This window comes from Arvicanthis niloticus, chromosome 22 (assembly GCF_011762505.2).
Source record: "Arvicanthis niloticus isolate mArvNil1 chromosome 22, mArvNil1.pat.X, whole genome shotgun sequence".
Lineage (NCBI taxonomy): Eukaryota > Metazoa > Chordata > Mammalia > Rodentia > Muridae > Arvicanthis > Arvicanthis niloticus.
In genome coordinates, this window is record NC_133429.1 from 48,680,763 (window position 1) to 48,694,520 (window position 13,758).

Below are 13,758 nucleotides of genomic sequence, written 5' to 3' on the forward strand. Positions count from 1 at the left end.
TAAAAAATGAGTACAGAGCCAGAACCAGAGTTTCAAAATATTCTCATCTGTTAAATTAAGAGTGTCTCCCATAGAAAAGCAGTGGAGGCCCCACAGGGCAAGTACAAAACAGAATTAAAACTCCCAAGGGTCTTGTCTTTACAAAAAAAAGGCAGGAGGCAGCCCCTGGACAGCTGGTCATGCTGGCCGCTCCGCTCCGGCTGGACCACGCTGCATGATCCTCAGTGGCATCATCACAGCGTCTGAGCGTTTGACGGGGGAGAAGGGCCAGTGTAGTGTGTGTGGGAGATCCACAGTCCTCTTGGCCCCTTTTCATATCCCAAAGGAAAGCGGAGGGAACCTGGCTACACTCTGAAATGAGGCTATGTGTTTCGATCCTGGGGATAGGGATAAGAGGGGGTCTGTGCTTTGAGCAACCTGAGCCAGAGGCAGAGGGGTGCTAGTGGGACTCGGGGAGATGCATGATGCTTATTGCTCTGTACCTTTCACTGGGAAGGAGGGCAGCAGCCAACAGTAGCTCACAGGTTTGTAAACTGAGCCTGCTGGCTTTAAGAAGGGAGGCAATGAAGTCGAATTAAATATAAAAGAGTCATTTGTGCAAAAATAACTTAAACAAATAAAAGACCTGGGGAAGGGGTGTTCCCCTTAGCGCCTGATGGGGAGAGGGCCATATACCACCCCCCCCAGGCCTCTTCAGTGACATGGCTTTGGGGGGGGGGGGAAGGGGGTGAGCTTCCCTACCCCCTGCAATGGCTCAGGATGGGATTTGTAGGGCAAGGGGTTGCATTTGTGCTCTGAGTGGGGAGTAGTGCCCCCACCCACTGTCCACAGGTGCACGTGGCTGGCAGGGGCTCCCAAGGCTCAGCACTCAGCTCTCCCCAGTCAGGGTCAGATTCCAGCTCCAGGTATGGCTGCTATGGGGCCAGTTTCCTCCTCTTATTTTTGGCAGGACGTCCAGGGCGGGCCCGGGGAGGCAGAGGGACAGCCGCCTGTACAAGAGAAGTCGAAAGAAGTGATCAGTTAGCTAAGGTAACAGGTGTCTTTCTCCCCACCATGCTAACCTTCCATTCCTGGCTTGTCTCCTCTTTGCCTCTAACCCTCACGCCCATCCAAGCCCACACTCACTCGGGTTGTAGGGCTGGGTTCCAACGTAACGTCCTGGCGGGAGCTGCTGCTGTTCCGGGCAGGGCTGCAATAAGGGCACAGATGATCAGGAACAGCTCCCAAGCACCAGGTGAATTTCAGAAGGCTGGGTGAGAGACTTTCTACATTTGGATAGTAAAGGCACAATGTCCTTATTCATATCAAGTATCTGCCATTTATGAAAAGCAAGCCACTACTGGGGCCAGGGGTGTACATGGTTCAGTTAACTGTTAACACTTGGCTTAACATGCACAGGCCCTGGGACTGATCCCCAACACCACAGAAACAAACAGCACTATGTGTACACCTTTCTAGTCCCAACAAATAGATGGCACAAGGGTGGGCCTCACACTCACTTGTATTTTCTCCTCCGGCCACGACGAGACTTTCTGACTATCCCCGGGGGCACCTAAGGAAAGAGAACAGTGTGTGCAAAAAGGGAGGTACATGCACTAGAGCCCAGAGCCTGAGCCTTACGTTAGGACACCTACCTTAAGGTCCTCAGAATGGGGCCCAGGAAGGGGTGGGTCCTTGGGCTCAGCATCCCCTTCAGCTAGCTCCCCATTATGCTGCCAATGGTGAGTCCTTCTTGGGGACCGTTCCATTTGTCCATTGAAGCCACCACGTGTCCCCCACTTGAGCGCCAGCCTGCCAGGCTCTCTGCGGCTGCCCGGCTTTCGGCCTCTGCCTGGCCTGGTCTCACCGTTAATGCCCCTAAGTCCCCCTCCTCCCCTCCGGCCCCGTTTTCCTGACCCCCTCCCAGTGAGCAGCTCAGGGACTGGGGGGTCAGGAGAACCATGGGGTGGGGCTAAGGCACTGAGGGGAGGCCGGGCAGGCTCCGGTTCGAGGGCTGAGGCGGGGCTCTCGGGAGGCAGACAGGGGGCGTCTGGCTGCTCTGGAGGGATCTGCTGGCAAAAACATGTCTTTCAACCACAGTCCTTCCTCTGTACTCGGAAAACCTTCCTAGGTTTAGGAAATACTTTCTTCCTGACAGAGGGCCCTCCCCCATCCATGTGCTTACCTGGAGACTCTGTAGCAGGCAGGCTAGGGGGCTAGAAGCCTCTGACAGGGCAGGAGGCGCTCCCCCCCCAGGGAGGAGCTGCAGTCCTAACTGGCTGGAAAGAAGAGGGCCAGGAGGCTGCAACAGGCTGGGGAGGGTTCCAGGGCTGCTGGCCAGTGAAGACAGATCACCTGTTGAAAAATTCTAGTCAGGGCCTCTCCCTCCACAGACTGAGCTGACCCACACTCTCTTCAGGTTTACCCAATGGTCAGAGACTTCCCAATTCTGACTGCTTGTCTCATGCCACTCACCCAGCAGGCTGGCACTCAGCAGAGGGCTAAGAAGTTGGGGGTGTCTCCCTGAGTTGGAGGGGGCCTTGCCCAGAGAGGAGGCCCCCGGGTCAGTAGTTGCCGTGGTGACACTGGAGGTAGGTGGTCCAGGTTGGGGGGCACTCAGGACACAGGGCTAAGAAGAATGGTTTTATTTAGCATGTGGTGAAATGTCTCACAGGCATACACTGTGACTACGACTTCAGGTGAAGTGGCCCTGCTCCCTTACCCACCCTACCCCAGGCAAGACTGAGTCCTCCCCGGGAAGAGTCCATCCTGATTTAGTCTTATTCTGCCCCACCAGCTCATACCCTGGGCCTTACCTGGGGGGGTGCCCCCGAGGGGGGATCCAGGCTGGCAGCCAGCAGCGCAGAATTTAAAGCTATGAGGGTGGGTGGGGCTGAAAGTGGGGGGAATAGTAGGGGGGGCAGGTCTCCCAAACCTGAAAATGGCTCCCCATTTGGACCCCCAGCTCCCTCTGCAGATCCTTCCCCATCCCCAGCTGTGGGGCCCAGGGCCAACAGGGGCAGAAAGGAGGCAAGGAGGTTGCCAGGGGGAGCAGGAGGGGGGAGGAGATCAGAAGGGGGCGGTGAAAGCAGAGAAGCCACCAAGAGTGAAGGCCCTTCGGGCTCTCCTGGGGCTAAGGGAGGGCCAGGTCCCCCTGGTGGAGGCAGCAGGGGCTCAGGAGGAGGCTGTCCTCCCCCTGCCAGCACACCAAATAAACTGTGGCTAAGTAATGGAGAAGGTGGAGGCTGTCCCAGACTCAGAGGGAGAGGCAAGGCCCCCAGCATCCCCGGGAAGCCAGCTCCACTGAGAGCCAGGCCCTGCTCAGGGCTGGGGAAAGGGAAAGCCTCCCCACCAGCCAAGGGAGGCAGAGAGCAGGCTGGGCCTGCCCCCATCCCCAGCCCGTCAGACGGGCTTTGAAGCACAGGGCTGGGGACTACAGGGGCTTTGGAGGCAGCTGGTGGGGCAGGGGCACCTGTAAAAGAAAACAGATCCAGCTCTAAGAAAGTCCTCTTTCTGGCATCCACAGAAGCCAACCTCTCTGACACAAACCCCCAAACCCGCCACAGTGCTCTCTAAACTTCTCCCCCAGTGCCCCATGGCTGTACGGCTAAGCTTAGAAGACCATACCTGGCACACTGCTGAGGCTGCCACTGGTGGTCCCAGGCAGGGAGGGCTGAATGGGGTGCCTGGGCTGGGGAGGGCTCCCTGAGGAGAGGGCTGGGGGAGGAGGAAGGTGTGCATCTGACCCCAAAAGGTTAAAGCTTCCATCCGAGTGGGAAGGGCCAGGGGTGGGGAGTCCCAGTAGGGACAGCACAGAAGGGAGAATAGGCTGGGATGGCTCTGGGAGAGGAAAGGGCTGAGGGACAGGGGCGGGGGCCCGAGGACGGCTCCGCCTTGGGGTTTGAGGGCCCCCCCCTTCTAGCAAGCGCAAGACAGTTGGGGGCCTGCGAGGCCGCCGCTGAGAGGGGCGGGGCGATGCGTGGGAAGCTGAGGGTGCCTGGGCACGGGGCCTTCGGCCCTGTAAAGTGCTGGGAGGGGGTGGCGGGGGCGGGGCCTGGGCTGCTGCAGAGAGCAGCCTGCTAGCAAGGAATGGGGGTGCCCCAGGCCCCTCCACTGTGGGGGCCCCTCCCAAGGATCCCAGGACCAAGGGCAGGTGCATAGTGGCTGAAGACACTGGTGGCTGAGTGGCAGGACCTGGGGGACCAGGGGGACCAGGGAGATTATTGCTTGGGGGCAGGGGAGGAGGTGTTAAGGCATCACTACAGTGGAAGAGAGGAGAGTCTGAAGGTGGTGAAGAGGAGGCATGAGGGGCTGGAGGAGAACCCAGGTCAGAGGGCACCAGGTTGGATCGGAGGGAAGCTCCCCAGTTGTAGGAGGGGGCATTGAGGCTGATAGCAGGTGGGGGAGGTGGGGCTGGAGAGGGAGCATTGCCTCTTGGGAGGAAACAAGGGCTGCTGCTGCCTGCAGAGGGAACTGGATCAGGAAGCCGGGGTGGTGGGAAGAGCCCTGCAGGGCCTGTTAGAGAGGGGAAGGCCTGGGGAACTGAAGGTGGTTCCTGGGGAATGGAGCCAGGGCCCCCATTAAGTGGAGTTGTAGGAGGAACTCGACAAGGAGGGCGGACAGAGGGGGGCCCTGGGGACACAGTGTGGAACATCTGGGGGCTTGCTCCCTCTCCTGCAATAAATGAGAAGTGAAGGTCAGCTGTGGGCCCTTCTCTGCCATGAACGCTGTCTTCTCCAGTCCCAACTCCCACAAGTCACCACCATGTCCCTTCTCACCAAGCTGTTCCCCACCGACTCCACCCTGGGCCTTCCTTCTCAGATAGCTCATCCACCATCCACCTTCCAGGCCCCAGGTTTCCCCCATTTTTCTCTAAAGTGGCAGAAACTCACCAGGAGAAGAGTGTGAGCAGGTGGTCTCCATGCTGCGGTACAGAGTTGCCATGGCAACAGCTTTCCGCCTATGGTTGCACAGCTTGGTCATGTCCTCCTCTGATGCAGGCCCCACCCCAGCCCCACCCGGGGTCACCGGGGCCAGAGGGTCAAAGTTGAAAACCTGTAAGGTAGGAAGCATGGACAGGGACGGTGAGGGGGTGGGATCTCAAGAAGGCACCGTGGTCAGTAATTGTTTGGCTCATGCATCGAGTCTCTGGCACCCCCACAGCTCTGACCTTGGGTACATTGAGTGGACACTCCAGACCGCACTTGCAGGTCCCATCGCTGAGGAGGTAGCTACGGGTTTGCTCCAAGGAAGAAAGCTCTGTGCCACTTGGGCTGGGAAAGAACAGGGTCACAGGTATGGGGTTAATGTCAGCCAATCTGGAGATACTTCCTAAAGGACAGTCAAATGCTTTCCCGGAAGGGCAAGTCATAAAGGATGTGAGAAGACACAAAGAGTGAATGTATCCAGAGACACAGAGATAAAGAGAGCAACAAGGTGCCAGAAACCCAAGCTCTGAGAGGAGGGGTGAGGGACGAACGATCTGAAAGGCCACACCTGATATAGCACACAGCACCTTCTCGCACCCAGCGCTGCCACCCGACAGGGACGGCCGTGGCCGCAGGGCCCCCCGCTCTGTCTGCTGCGCTGCTCTCATTGCCTCCATTCATTGTGTGTGGTCAGCTCCCGTGCGCCTGGAACACACAGCCATGTGGGCACGAGGAGGGCGAGCCTGGGCTGGGCACCTGAGGGGGAGTCCTCTGTCATACCACCATGGCTACCTGAACATCTCTGCAAACATCGTGGGATCCAGTCTAAAGCCGGGGCCACCAGCTTAGCCCACACCTGCAACACAAGGAAAGAGAAGGGCCTCTCAATCTACCTAACTCAAGAAACACCACAGCCCAGAGCACTCAAGGAAAGGACCATAAATAACGTGACGTAGTGCCTGCAGGGACCTCAGGGATCTGCTGGCCATGTCCACAACTGTCCCTCCAAACCCAGTCCCTAGAGACCAGGGGAGTTCAGCACTGCAACTCCCAAGGACCATGAAACCATACCCTTATTTCTTGACATATGAAGGGCTAGATCCCTTTGTCTAGGCACAGAAGACTTCAACAAGGAGTGTGGGCAAATTCCCATAATGCCAGGCCACTAGGAAGTCTCCCAGTGTCTGGCCACTGCTGTCCCCTCCCCCAGGAAGATCATATAAAAAGTACAGATTGCCCCACAGGTCACCAAGCAATTGCCCAACTACCTGGCAGGGTGGTACCAGCTGAAATCCCCCCATGCCCACTCAATCCAACAATCTCGGATCTAATTCATTTGGACCTCCAAAGAGCTGGAACCAGAGTTCTGTCTTCCTCCAGGATCCTGAGAAGCTCCTGGTCCTCTCAAGCCGACGAAAAGGGGATTCATAATCCCCCATTGGCTTTCAATTAACAGCAACAAGCGTTCCCTGACATGTAGGGACGGCCCTCAGACCTGCAGGTACCCCTCACCAACCTCACCATCGCTCCCGCCGCACACTGACGGCTTCCAAACTTTCCCTCTCATAACAAGGCGCCCTGTCACCCAGACTGCTTCCTTCAGCTTGGGGAGGAGGGGAAGGCAGGCGCACGAAGTAGGAAGGAACTTGGGGAGAGGGCGGGTGGAGGGTGGGCGAAGCACTGAAGGGAGGGAGGTCAGGAAGGCAGAAGTCAGGCACTGAGGGGGAGAAACGGCGGGGGCAGGTGAGGGTGCGGGGCTGTGGATGGGGCCGGGAAAAGGGGCCGAGAGGACGCGGAGGGGGCAGAGGGTAGGGACAGAAGGGGAGGAGAGAGAAGGGAGGGGGAGGGGCGGGGGGGCCGGGCCCCGCACTCACCGCGGCCCATGGTTCGGCTGGCCCCGCCCTGCGCAGTCGCGGCCCAGAGGGTGAGTGGGAGGGGGTGGGAGGTGGGTCGGTGGAGCCCGAGCCTCCGGTACGGCCCCGGCCGGTCTTAGCAGGAAGCGCCGCCGCCGCCGCGGATCACCGAGCGGCCTCCCGCGCATGCGCCATAGGGGCCAGGGGCAGCCCTGGGGATTCCGTTCCCAGAAGGCACCGCGCAGGCTGCTACCGCCGCCGCCGTCGCTGCCGCCGCCACCGCCGCAGCCGCCGCCGCCGCCGCCGCCGCTGCCCGGACGGGAGAGGGGCGGGGCCGGGCCCCCGCCCAGCGGACAGCAGCGAGCCAACAGGAGGGGACGCAGTGCGCATGCGGGAGCGCGCCTACCCCTCCCCCACAACCCCCCATTAATCCCCAAGAGAACAAACACCCCACGCGGCCCCCCCCCGCCCTCCGCGGAAGGATCTGGGCCTCTTCCCAGGCCACTGGTGGCCAATCCCAATCCTCCCTCGGGAGGGGCCCCTTCCGAAGCCACAATCTGTTGGGGGAGTCAGGAATGTCAGGTCCGGGAGGGGCCAGCCCTAAAAGATGAAAGTCGCGACTTGCCCTGCCCCGCCCCAAAGGCTTCCCGGGTAGTGTGCAGAGACTTGACCCGCCTCTCCAGGTCAACATGTCACAACACGACCTCAGCCTGTCAAGTCACATGACCTCTGCCTGTCACTGACAACCTGGTCTGTCTTTAGGCCAGGAGAGACCATCTGGTTCAACCCACCCCCCACCTCTACTAACAGAAGGGGAAATGAAGGTCTGGAGCGAAGGAGCAGTCTGGCCAAGGACCTGTCACTGTCGCACCATCCAATAGCAACCGGTCTCGGTTCAGTTTCTACTAAGACAAACTCTGGCTTGCCCCTCCGAGTGTACGACAGACTATGTAATAGGCCACCACATGGCCTCTCTTTTCGTGGCACAAAAAATACGTCTTGCAAGATGTTTTTACTTTTACTCAAGTTTTCTCCACAATGCTGTTTTTACCTTTGCCTATCGTTAATTTTCAAACGAGTAAGGTAGAATCCTTGGGCAAATTAAACTAGAATCTGTGTTTCCTCTGATGACCCAGTCCAGGGCAATCATGCGTTCAAGTGCATGCACGTCCCAGTCTCTACTGTAGGTCGTGAACCCAGACAGCTAGAGGCAAGAGGCCAACTCCTTAGCAGGGAGTCACAGGACATGCTATCTCGGAGAAGGAAAAGGGTGGGTCCTGGGCTTAGTGAAGGGCATCACACAAAGCAGGGGTGGGATAAGTAGGAGGCAGCAGTCTACACTCTACAAAGAACTTGAATTCTGGCACGCAGTGTACGGTTCAGACACAAACGTTAAAGGCGCCCTTCTGAGAGAAGCCGGTGGACTACCAAGGAAATGCCAGTACCTCAGTCTTTGGGAAGCGTTAGAAGGCTAAAAGAGGAGGAGATCTCTTAAAAGACTCGAGAAGATGTCAGTCCAGGTGAACGAATTGGAAACTTTAAAGAGGTTCAAGAGCCTCGGTGCCCATTAGCTGGGAGGGGCCGGGGAAAATGGGAGTCTTTTATGGAGGAGTAAGTTAAAGGTGATGGGAGGTGGGCAGACAAGTTCAGGAAGGACAGCCGTTGGGGCCGTTGGACACTGGGAGCTGGCGCTCCGCCCTTTTTCCTCTCTCCCCCATTCCTCCCCCCCCCGCACCTCCCACCACCATCGATGTCCCCTGCGCGTGCGCGAGCGGACACCGGTTGCCAAACATTGCATCATCCCCGCCCCCCGTCATCCCCTCCCTCGCCGCACTCTCCTCCGCGCGCGCGCATGACTCACTCACCTCCTCCGCGATGCCTCGTGACCCAAAGCCACTTCCGGGTCCGAGACAACGTAGACTCTCGAGCCAGAGGGCGCGATGGGGGCGGGGCCACGGGACTCCTGAGTGGCGGATGTGAGGGGTGAGGCGGAGCCAGTGCCAGCGTGCCGCTTTCTGATTGGTAGGCTCCTGGACCCTGCCCCCCCCAAGAGGAGGGGCCGGACAGCATAAAAGATACTTGCTCTCCGCTCCAGAGGTCACTATCTTGAGACGAATACGTCGATCATATCATGTTGAAGATGAGCGGGTGGCAGCGACAGAGCCAAAATAACAGCCGGAACCTGAGGAGAGAGGCGAGTACTGACTCCGTCTACCCCTTACCTTCCCATCCTCGCCAGCATAGCTATTCCTTGAAGTTGGAGGCAACTGTTCTTGAGGATGTAGCCCCACCCCTTCCACTGTGAGCTTGTAGACTGAAGGGAGGTGGGGGGGGAGAAGGCGGTGAATCCCTGATTCAGGAATGGTGCTTACAAGCCCCCTCTTCCTTTGGGCGATTGCATTCCGGTTCCCTTGTCTCGAGTTGGTCCCTGCTCTGCAAAGGTACTCCGGTTGCCTTCGGGAACTTGTGTCTGTACTGAGAACTGCGAACCATCTTAGGCCTGGGCAGTTCGCAGGAAAGGCGGGGCAGCAGGACACACCCCCAAGGTTGGGGACTGACTCTGTCAGTTTCCACCTTTTCTCCACCAAATCTTTACAAGCTGAAGCGCCTCGGGGGCCAATATAGCCACGTTAGTAGCAGACTCTAAAGTTCAAGAGAACTCGAAGACGGACAGACCTTTGCGAGTGGGGGTGCTGGTGGGAGGAGCATAGACGGGTTTTTCCTTTTTCCCCAGAGGTTTCTGGGTTTCCGTACAAGAGAGCAGCCTGGATCTCTTTAACTATGGGAAATTATTTGGAATCTCTCCAGGGTCTTCTGCTTCTCCCAGGGCTGATCTCTGCTTTTTCCCTCAGTCCTGGCTCCCAACAAATCTGTGTAACCATTGCATCAGGCCAGCCCACTGTTTGTCTCTGCACCCTCAGGCCTGGGGCTCCTCTGCTGATGAAAGCCAGGTCCTACACACTGGAAGACCAAGGGAGTTTTCCCTAGAGGACAGCCGTGCAGAGAAACACTCAGGGCAATATTGCATCTGCAGTCCCCAGAGACAGCCAGCTCAGCTCTGCCTGTGGGCTCAGTGGGCTTAGTTCTCCTCTATAAGGGAAATTGGGGGAGGGGCTTTCCCCATTCATTCCTAACAAATGCCGAATAAGTACCCACTCTGTACAAGCTTTTGAGGACTCAGGGTATATTAAAAGCAAAAGATGAGACTGTTCTCAATAAAGCTTACATTTCAGTATAAAGTAAAAAGGAACAAAACAAAACAAACAAAAGCAAGGAAGAATAGTCCAGGATGGTGGCTATAGGTTCTGTCATTCAGGAATTACCTCAATGGGTGGAGTGGGTGAGACAGAAAGAAGACAAGCCTGTGAGCCAAGCAGATAATGTGTTAGAGCCCTATAGAAGGGAGAGGCCAAGCAGAAGGGTTAAGATGAGCATGCTGGTATCTTTAGGAACAGGGCCGTGGGCTGGACTAGAGTAAGCAGGAGCTGGTGATGAGTGGAGGCTCAAGCAGCAGCTCATGCAGAGCCTTGAAGGCATTCTCAGGATGCTAGTCTTTAACAGTTGTGAAGCAGGAAGCCATTGGGGGGGGGGGTCTGAGCAGAGGAGTGACCTAAATTAAAAGGGTTGGGGAAAGGCCCACTTCATGGCACATGCATTTAATTCCAGCACTCAAGAGAGGTGGGGACAGGCAGATCTCTGAGCTCCAGGCCAGCCAGGGCTACATAGTGAGAGAGACCCTGACTCAAACACAGAAACAAAGGGTTGAGTATGTACTCAATAGTAGACTGTTTACCTAGTATGTTGCGGGCCCTAGGTCAACCTGCAGCCATGAAAATAAAAAAGCAAAAGACAAGAACAGAAACAGATCATCTCAGCTGGACATAGTGGCACAGCCTTTAATCCCAGCACTTGAAAGGCAGGCAGATCTAAGTTCAAAGCTAGCTAGTCTACAAAGCAAGTTCCAGGACAGCAAAAGCTACATAGTGAGACCCTGAAGGAAGGGGCGATTTCAAGGAGGGCTCCAAAATGACCCAGGGAAGCAAATGTATGAATGACTAGTTTACATCTGGAAAATGTAATAGTGGGGAATACGTAGGTTTGGGGACTTTTAAAGAATGTACTAGAGTTGCCAGTGCTTTAGACAGAGCTGGAATCTGAGAAATGAGAACCTAGCGTTGCCATTTAGTAAGAACTGTACAACCTGGATAGGAAAGGCCTTTCATGTAAGCCAAATGCCTGCTCAACATTCTGGAGAGATGGGTCCCAGAGCAGGTCTGGACTGGAGGCTGCCAGAGTGGAAATGGAGTCTGAGCAAGTGCTGTTCAAGTCTCTCTTTCCTGTAGCTTAGTCCTAAGCAGATCTGAGGTCTATCTGGGGTTTAGAGAAAACTTAGTTGGCCAGGACTCTGCTATTATGTAATCAGGACTACAAATGTCAGCAACTAAAAATAAAGTATGCCTCTGTCCTTGGAGTTGGCTTTAGGGACATACACACACACATACACACACACTGCAAGACATGCACACCTGTGTGTGTGTGTGTGTGTGTGTGTGTGTGTGTGTGTGTGTGTGTGTTACAAGAAAAGAACTACAGCCTAGTCTACAGAGTTGAGTTCCAGAATTCCAGGATGCCCAGGGATACACAAAGAAACCGTCTCAAAAATCTCAGTTAAAAAAAAGAAAAGGAAGGAGCTAGAGAAGGGCCCAGAAGAGGCTAGAGGTAAAGGACCTGTTTCTCCCCCTTTCTCCACAGTGTTCCAGGAGGAAGTGCATCTTCATACACCACCACACCTGAAAGCAGGTAATCTGAGCCACCCTCAGTCAGCTCCTAATGCTGCTCAGGTTGCTTTGCTGGGGTGAGAGTTAGACAAGGCCTTGATTGCAACAAGCGTTGGCTGTCAAACCATGTCTTTCTCTGACCCCATAATGTTTTAGAGTTGGGTCTCAAAAGTCAGCCTCAACAATGGCAATTGGTTTGTCTTCCCAATTCTCAGTCCACACCAAGATTAGACCCAAAGGACCTTTGCCCAAGCTTCTCACACAAGAAAAAGGAGTACAAATGGCCTGGTAATTGCCCCTGGAAATCACCAGTAATGTCCCAAGTGAACTGAGTGCTTTTACTGTAACCCTGTAAGGTATGTATGCATAGCCACGCACACTGGCTTGTTCTGTATCTCAGAACTTGAGAGGATCCTCAAGTTATCTGTAGTAAATCCCTTACAATAAAGGGCATGTTCTGTCAGGTGTGGTGGTGCACACCTTTAGTCCCGGCACTTGGGAGGCAGAGGAAGGTAGATCTGAGTCAAGGCCAGCCTGGTCTACACAGTGAGTTCCAGGACAGCCTGGTCTACAGAGTGAGTTCCAGGACAGCCAGGGCTACAAAGAGAAACCCTGTCTTAAAAATAGCCTCCCACCCCCCAAGTTTGTTTCTGAGAGCTAGAGAGATGGCTCAGTGTTTAAGAGCCCTTGCTGTTCTTGTTGAGGATCTAGTCCAATTCCCAGTACACAAATGGCAGTTCAAAACCATCTATGACTAGTTCCCAGGGAACCCATTCCCTCTTGTGGTCTCCATGTCCACCAGGAACACACACACAACACACACATACATTCAGGCACTCACATATGTATGCAGAGATAATAAAATAAATACATCTTTAAAAAATATTATGTTCAAGCTAGGTAGCCATCTTGGAGTAAGCTTGGTAGTGACCAGCATATAAATGAAGCTCTTGTTCAATTTCCAGCACAACAAAAAATAGTGGAAAAAACAAAAAAATGGAAAGCTGTGTGGTGGTGGCGCACACCTTCTTTAATCCCAGCACTCAGGAGGCTGAGGCAGGTTGATCTCTGAGTTTGAGGCCAGCATGAGTTCTAGGAGAGGCAGGGCTACACAGAGAGACCCTGTTTCAAACAAACACCAAAAAAAGAATGGCAGTAGAGCCTGGAGAGAGAGCTTATCAGTTAGGTACACGTGCTGCTTTTCTGCTGTGCCTGAGTCCAGTTTCCAGCAGCCACATCAGGTGGCTCACAGCTGCCTGGAACTCAGCTCTAGGAGAGCTGATGCCCCTGGCCGCCATTCACTGATCATGTACATGTGCATACACATGCAACTTAAAAAGCTTTTAAAGAAACTAAATGGTAGAGAGTATTAAATATTTTTTTAGAGATTTATTTCATGTATGTGTGTACACTGTCACTGCCTTCAAGCACACCAGAAAAGGATCCCATTACAGATAGTTGTGAGCCACCGTGTGGTTGCTGGGAATTGAACTCAGGACCTCTGGAAGAGCAGTCAGTGCTCTTAACTGCTGAGCCATCTCTCCAGTCCAAGATTACTAAGTAATATTGACATTTACTGATTTTCATTTTTTAATTAAATTTATTTGTTTGTGGGGTTGCTGGCTGTGGTGTGTGCATGTGATCATCTGGACAACTTTTCAGAGTTGAATCTGGCCGAATCAAACTTGGGTTGCTAGGCTTAGGTGGTAGCCATGTCCCCATCCCGACATTCATTTAGCATGTGTGCTTGTGTTCAGGTCAGAGAACAACTTGTAGGAGTTGATTCTCTACCCCCACCCTCTGCCAATGTGGCTTTCAAGGAATGACAACCTATGCCTTTACCTGCCTTGCAAGACCAGTACATTTTAAATTCTATGTGTTAAAAGAGGCGTGAGATTAGTTCACTAACTGTGGTGAATGGAATGTATGTCCTTTTCCAGAACCCGGCCCAACTACAGTCATGGCAGCTGAGTCCCTGCCTTTCACCTTTGACATGGTGTCCAGCTGGGAGCTGGAAGCCTGGTATGAGGATCTGCAGGAGGTCCTGTCCTCAGATGAAATTGGGGGCACCTATATCCCATCCCCAGGAAATGAAGAGGTGAGTGAGAATGCTGGTCCTCCGATGGGCGAGCATGTTGATGGTGTGGGCCCATAGCCCCAGCACTTGCCAAGTGCAGGCAAGAGGCTCAGTTCACGGCCAGCCTAAGCTAGAGTTTGACT

At 54.8% G+C, this 13,758-nt stretch overlaps 3 protein-coding genes across 13 annotated transcripts in view; 2 read left to right on the forward strand and 1 right to left on the reverse strand.

Moving 5' to 3' along the window:
* Positions 1-25: 25 nt before the first annotated feature.
* On the reverse strand, positions 26-8,721 carry Mbd6 (methyl-CpG binding domain protein 6). Of its 9 annotated transcripts, XR_013106436.1 has the most exons (15): positions 6,782-7,054; positions 5,700-5,763; positions 5,476-5,612; positions 5,150-5,252; positions 4,872-5,034; positions 3,607-4,653; positions 2,796-3,451; positions 2,455-2,608; positions 2,165-2,334; positions 1,635-2,051; positions 1,500-1,552; positions 1,126-1,189; positions 819-989; positions 483-546; positions 26-377 (listed from the first exon to the last, which is right to left on the reverse strand). XR_013106436.1 is itself a non-coding variant. In XM_076920446.1 (13 exons), exons 3-13 carry the CDS (start codon positions 5,586-5,588, stop codon positions 915-917), a joined length of 3,015 nt encoding a protein of 1,004 aa, XP_076776561.1. In that variant the 5' UTR covers positions 5,589-5,612; positions 5,700-5,763; positions 8,626-8,721; the 3' UTR covers positions 26-914. The 9 variants fall into 9 exon arrangements, 6 of the variants coding, with proteins under 6 accessions (XP_076776561.1, XP_076776557.1, XP_076776562.1 ...); XR_013106434.1 differs by having other exon boundaries at positions 26-546; XR_013106435.1 differs by having other exon boundaries at positions 483-989.
* LOC143436304 (DDIT3 upstream open reading frame protein) lies at positions 6,382-13,633 on the forward strand. Of its 3 annotated transcripts, none has more exons than XM_076920455.1 (4): positions 6,382-6,408; positions 8,856-8,954; positions 11,513-11,560; positions 13,479-13,633. In XM_076920455.1, the coding sequence occupies exons 2-3, from the start codon at positions 8,892-8,894 to the stop codon at positions 11,552-11,554; spliced, it is 105 nt and encodes a 34-aa protein (XP_076776570.1). In that variant the 5' UTR covers positions 6,382-6,408; positions 8,856-8,891; the 3' UTR covers positions 11,555-11,560; positions 13,479-13,633. The 3 variants fall into 3 exon arrangements, with proteins under 3 accessions (XP_076776570.1, XP_076776569.1, XP_076776571.1); XM_076920454.1 differs by lacking the exon at positions 6,382-6,408 and adding an exon at positions 8,240-8,280; XM_076920456.1 differs by lacking the exons at positions 6,382-6,408; positions 13,479-13,633 and adding an exon at positions 11,754-11,891 and having other exon boundaries at positions 8,878-8,954.
* The window catches only part of Ddit3 (DNA damage inducible transcript 3), a 959-nt gene continuing 690 nt past the window's right edge, over positions 13,490-13,758 (forward strand). The window contains exon 1 of the mRNA XM_076920452.1: positions 13,490-13,636. Within this exon, the coding sequence (XP_076776567.1) occupies positions 13,499-13,636 (138 nt within the window). The 5' untranslated portion in view covers positions 13,490-13,498. The remainder of the gene's footprint in view (positions 13,637-13,758) is intronic.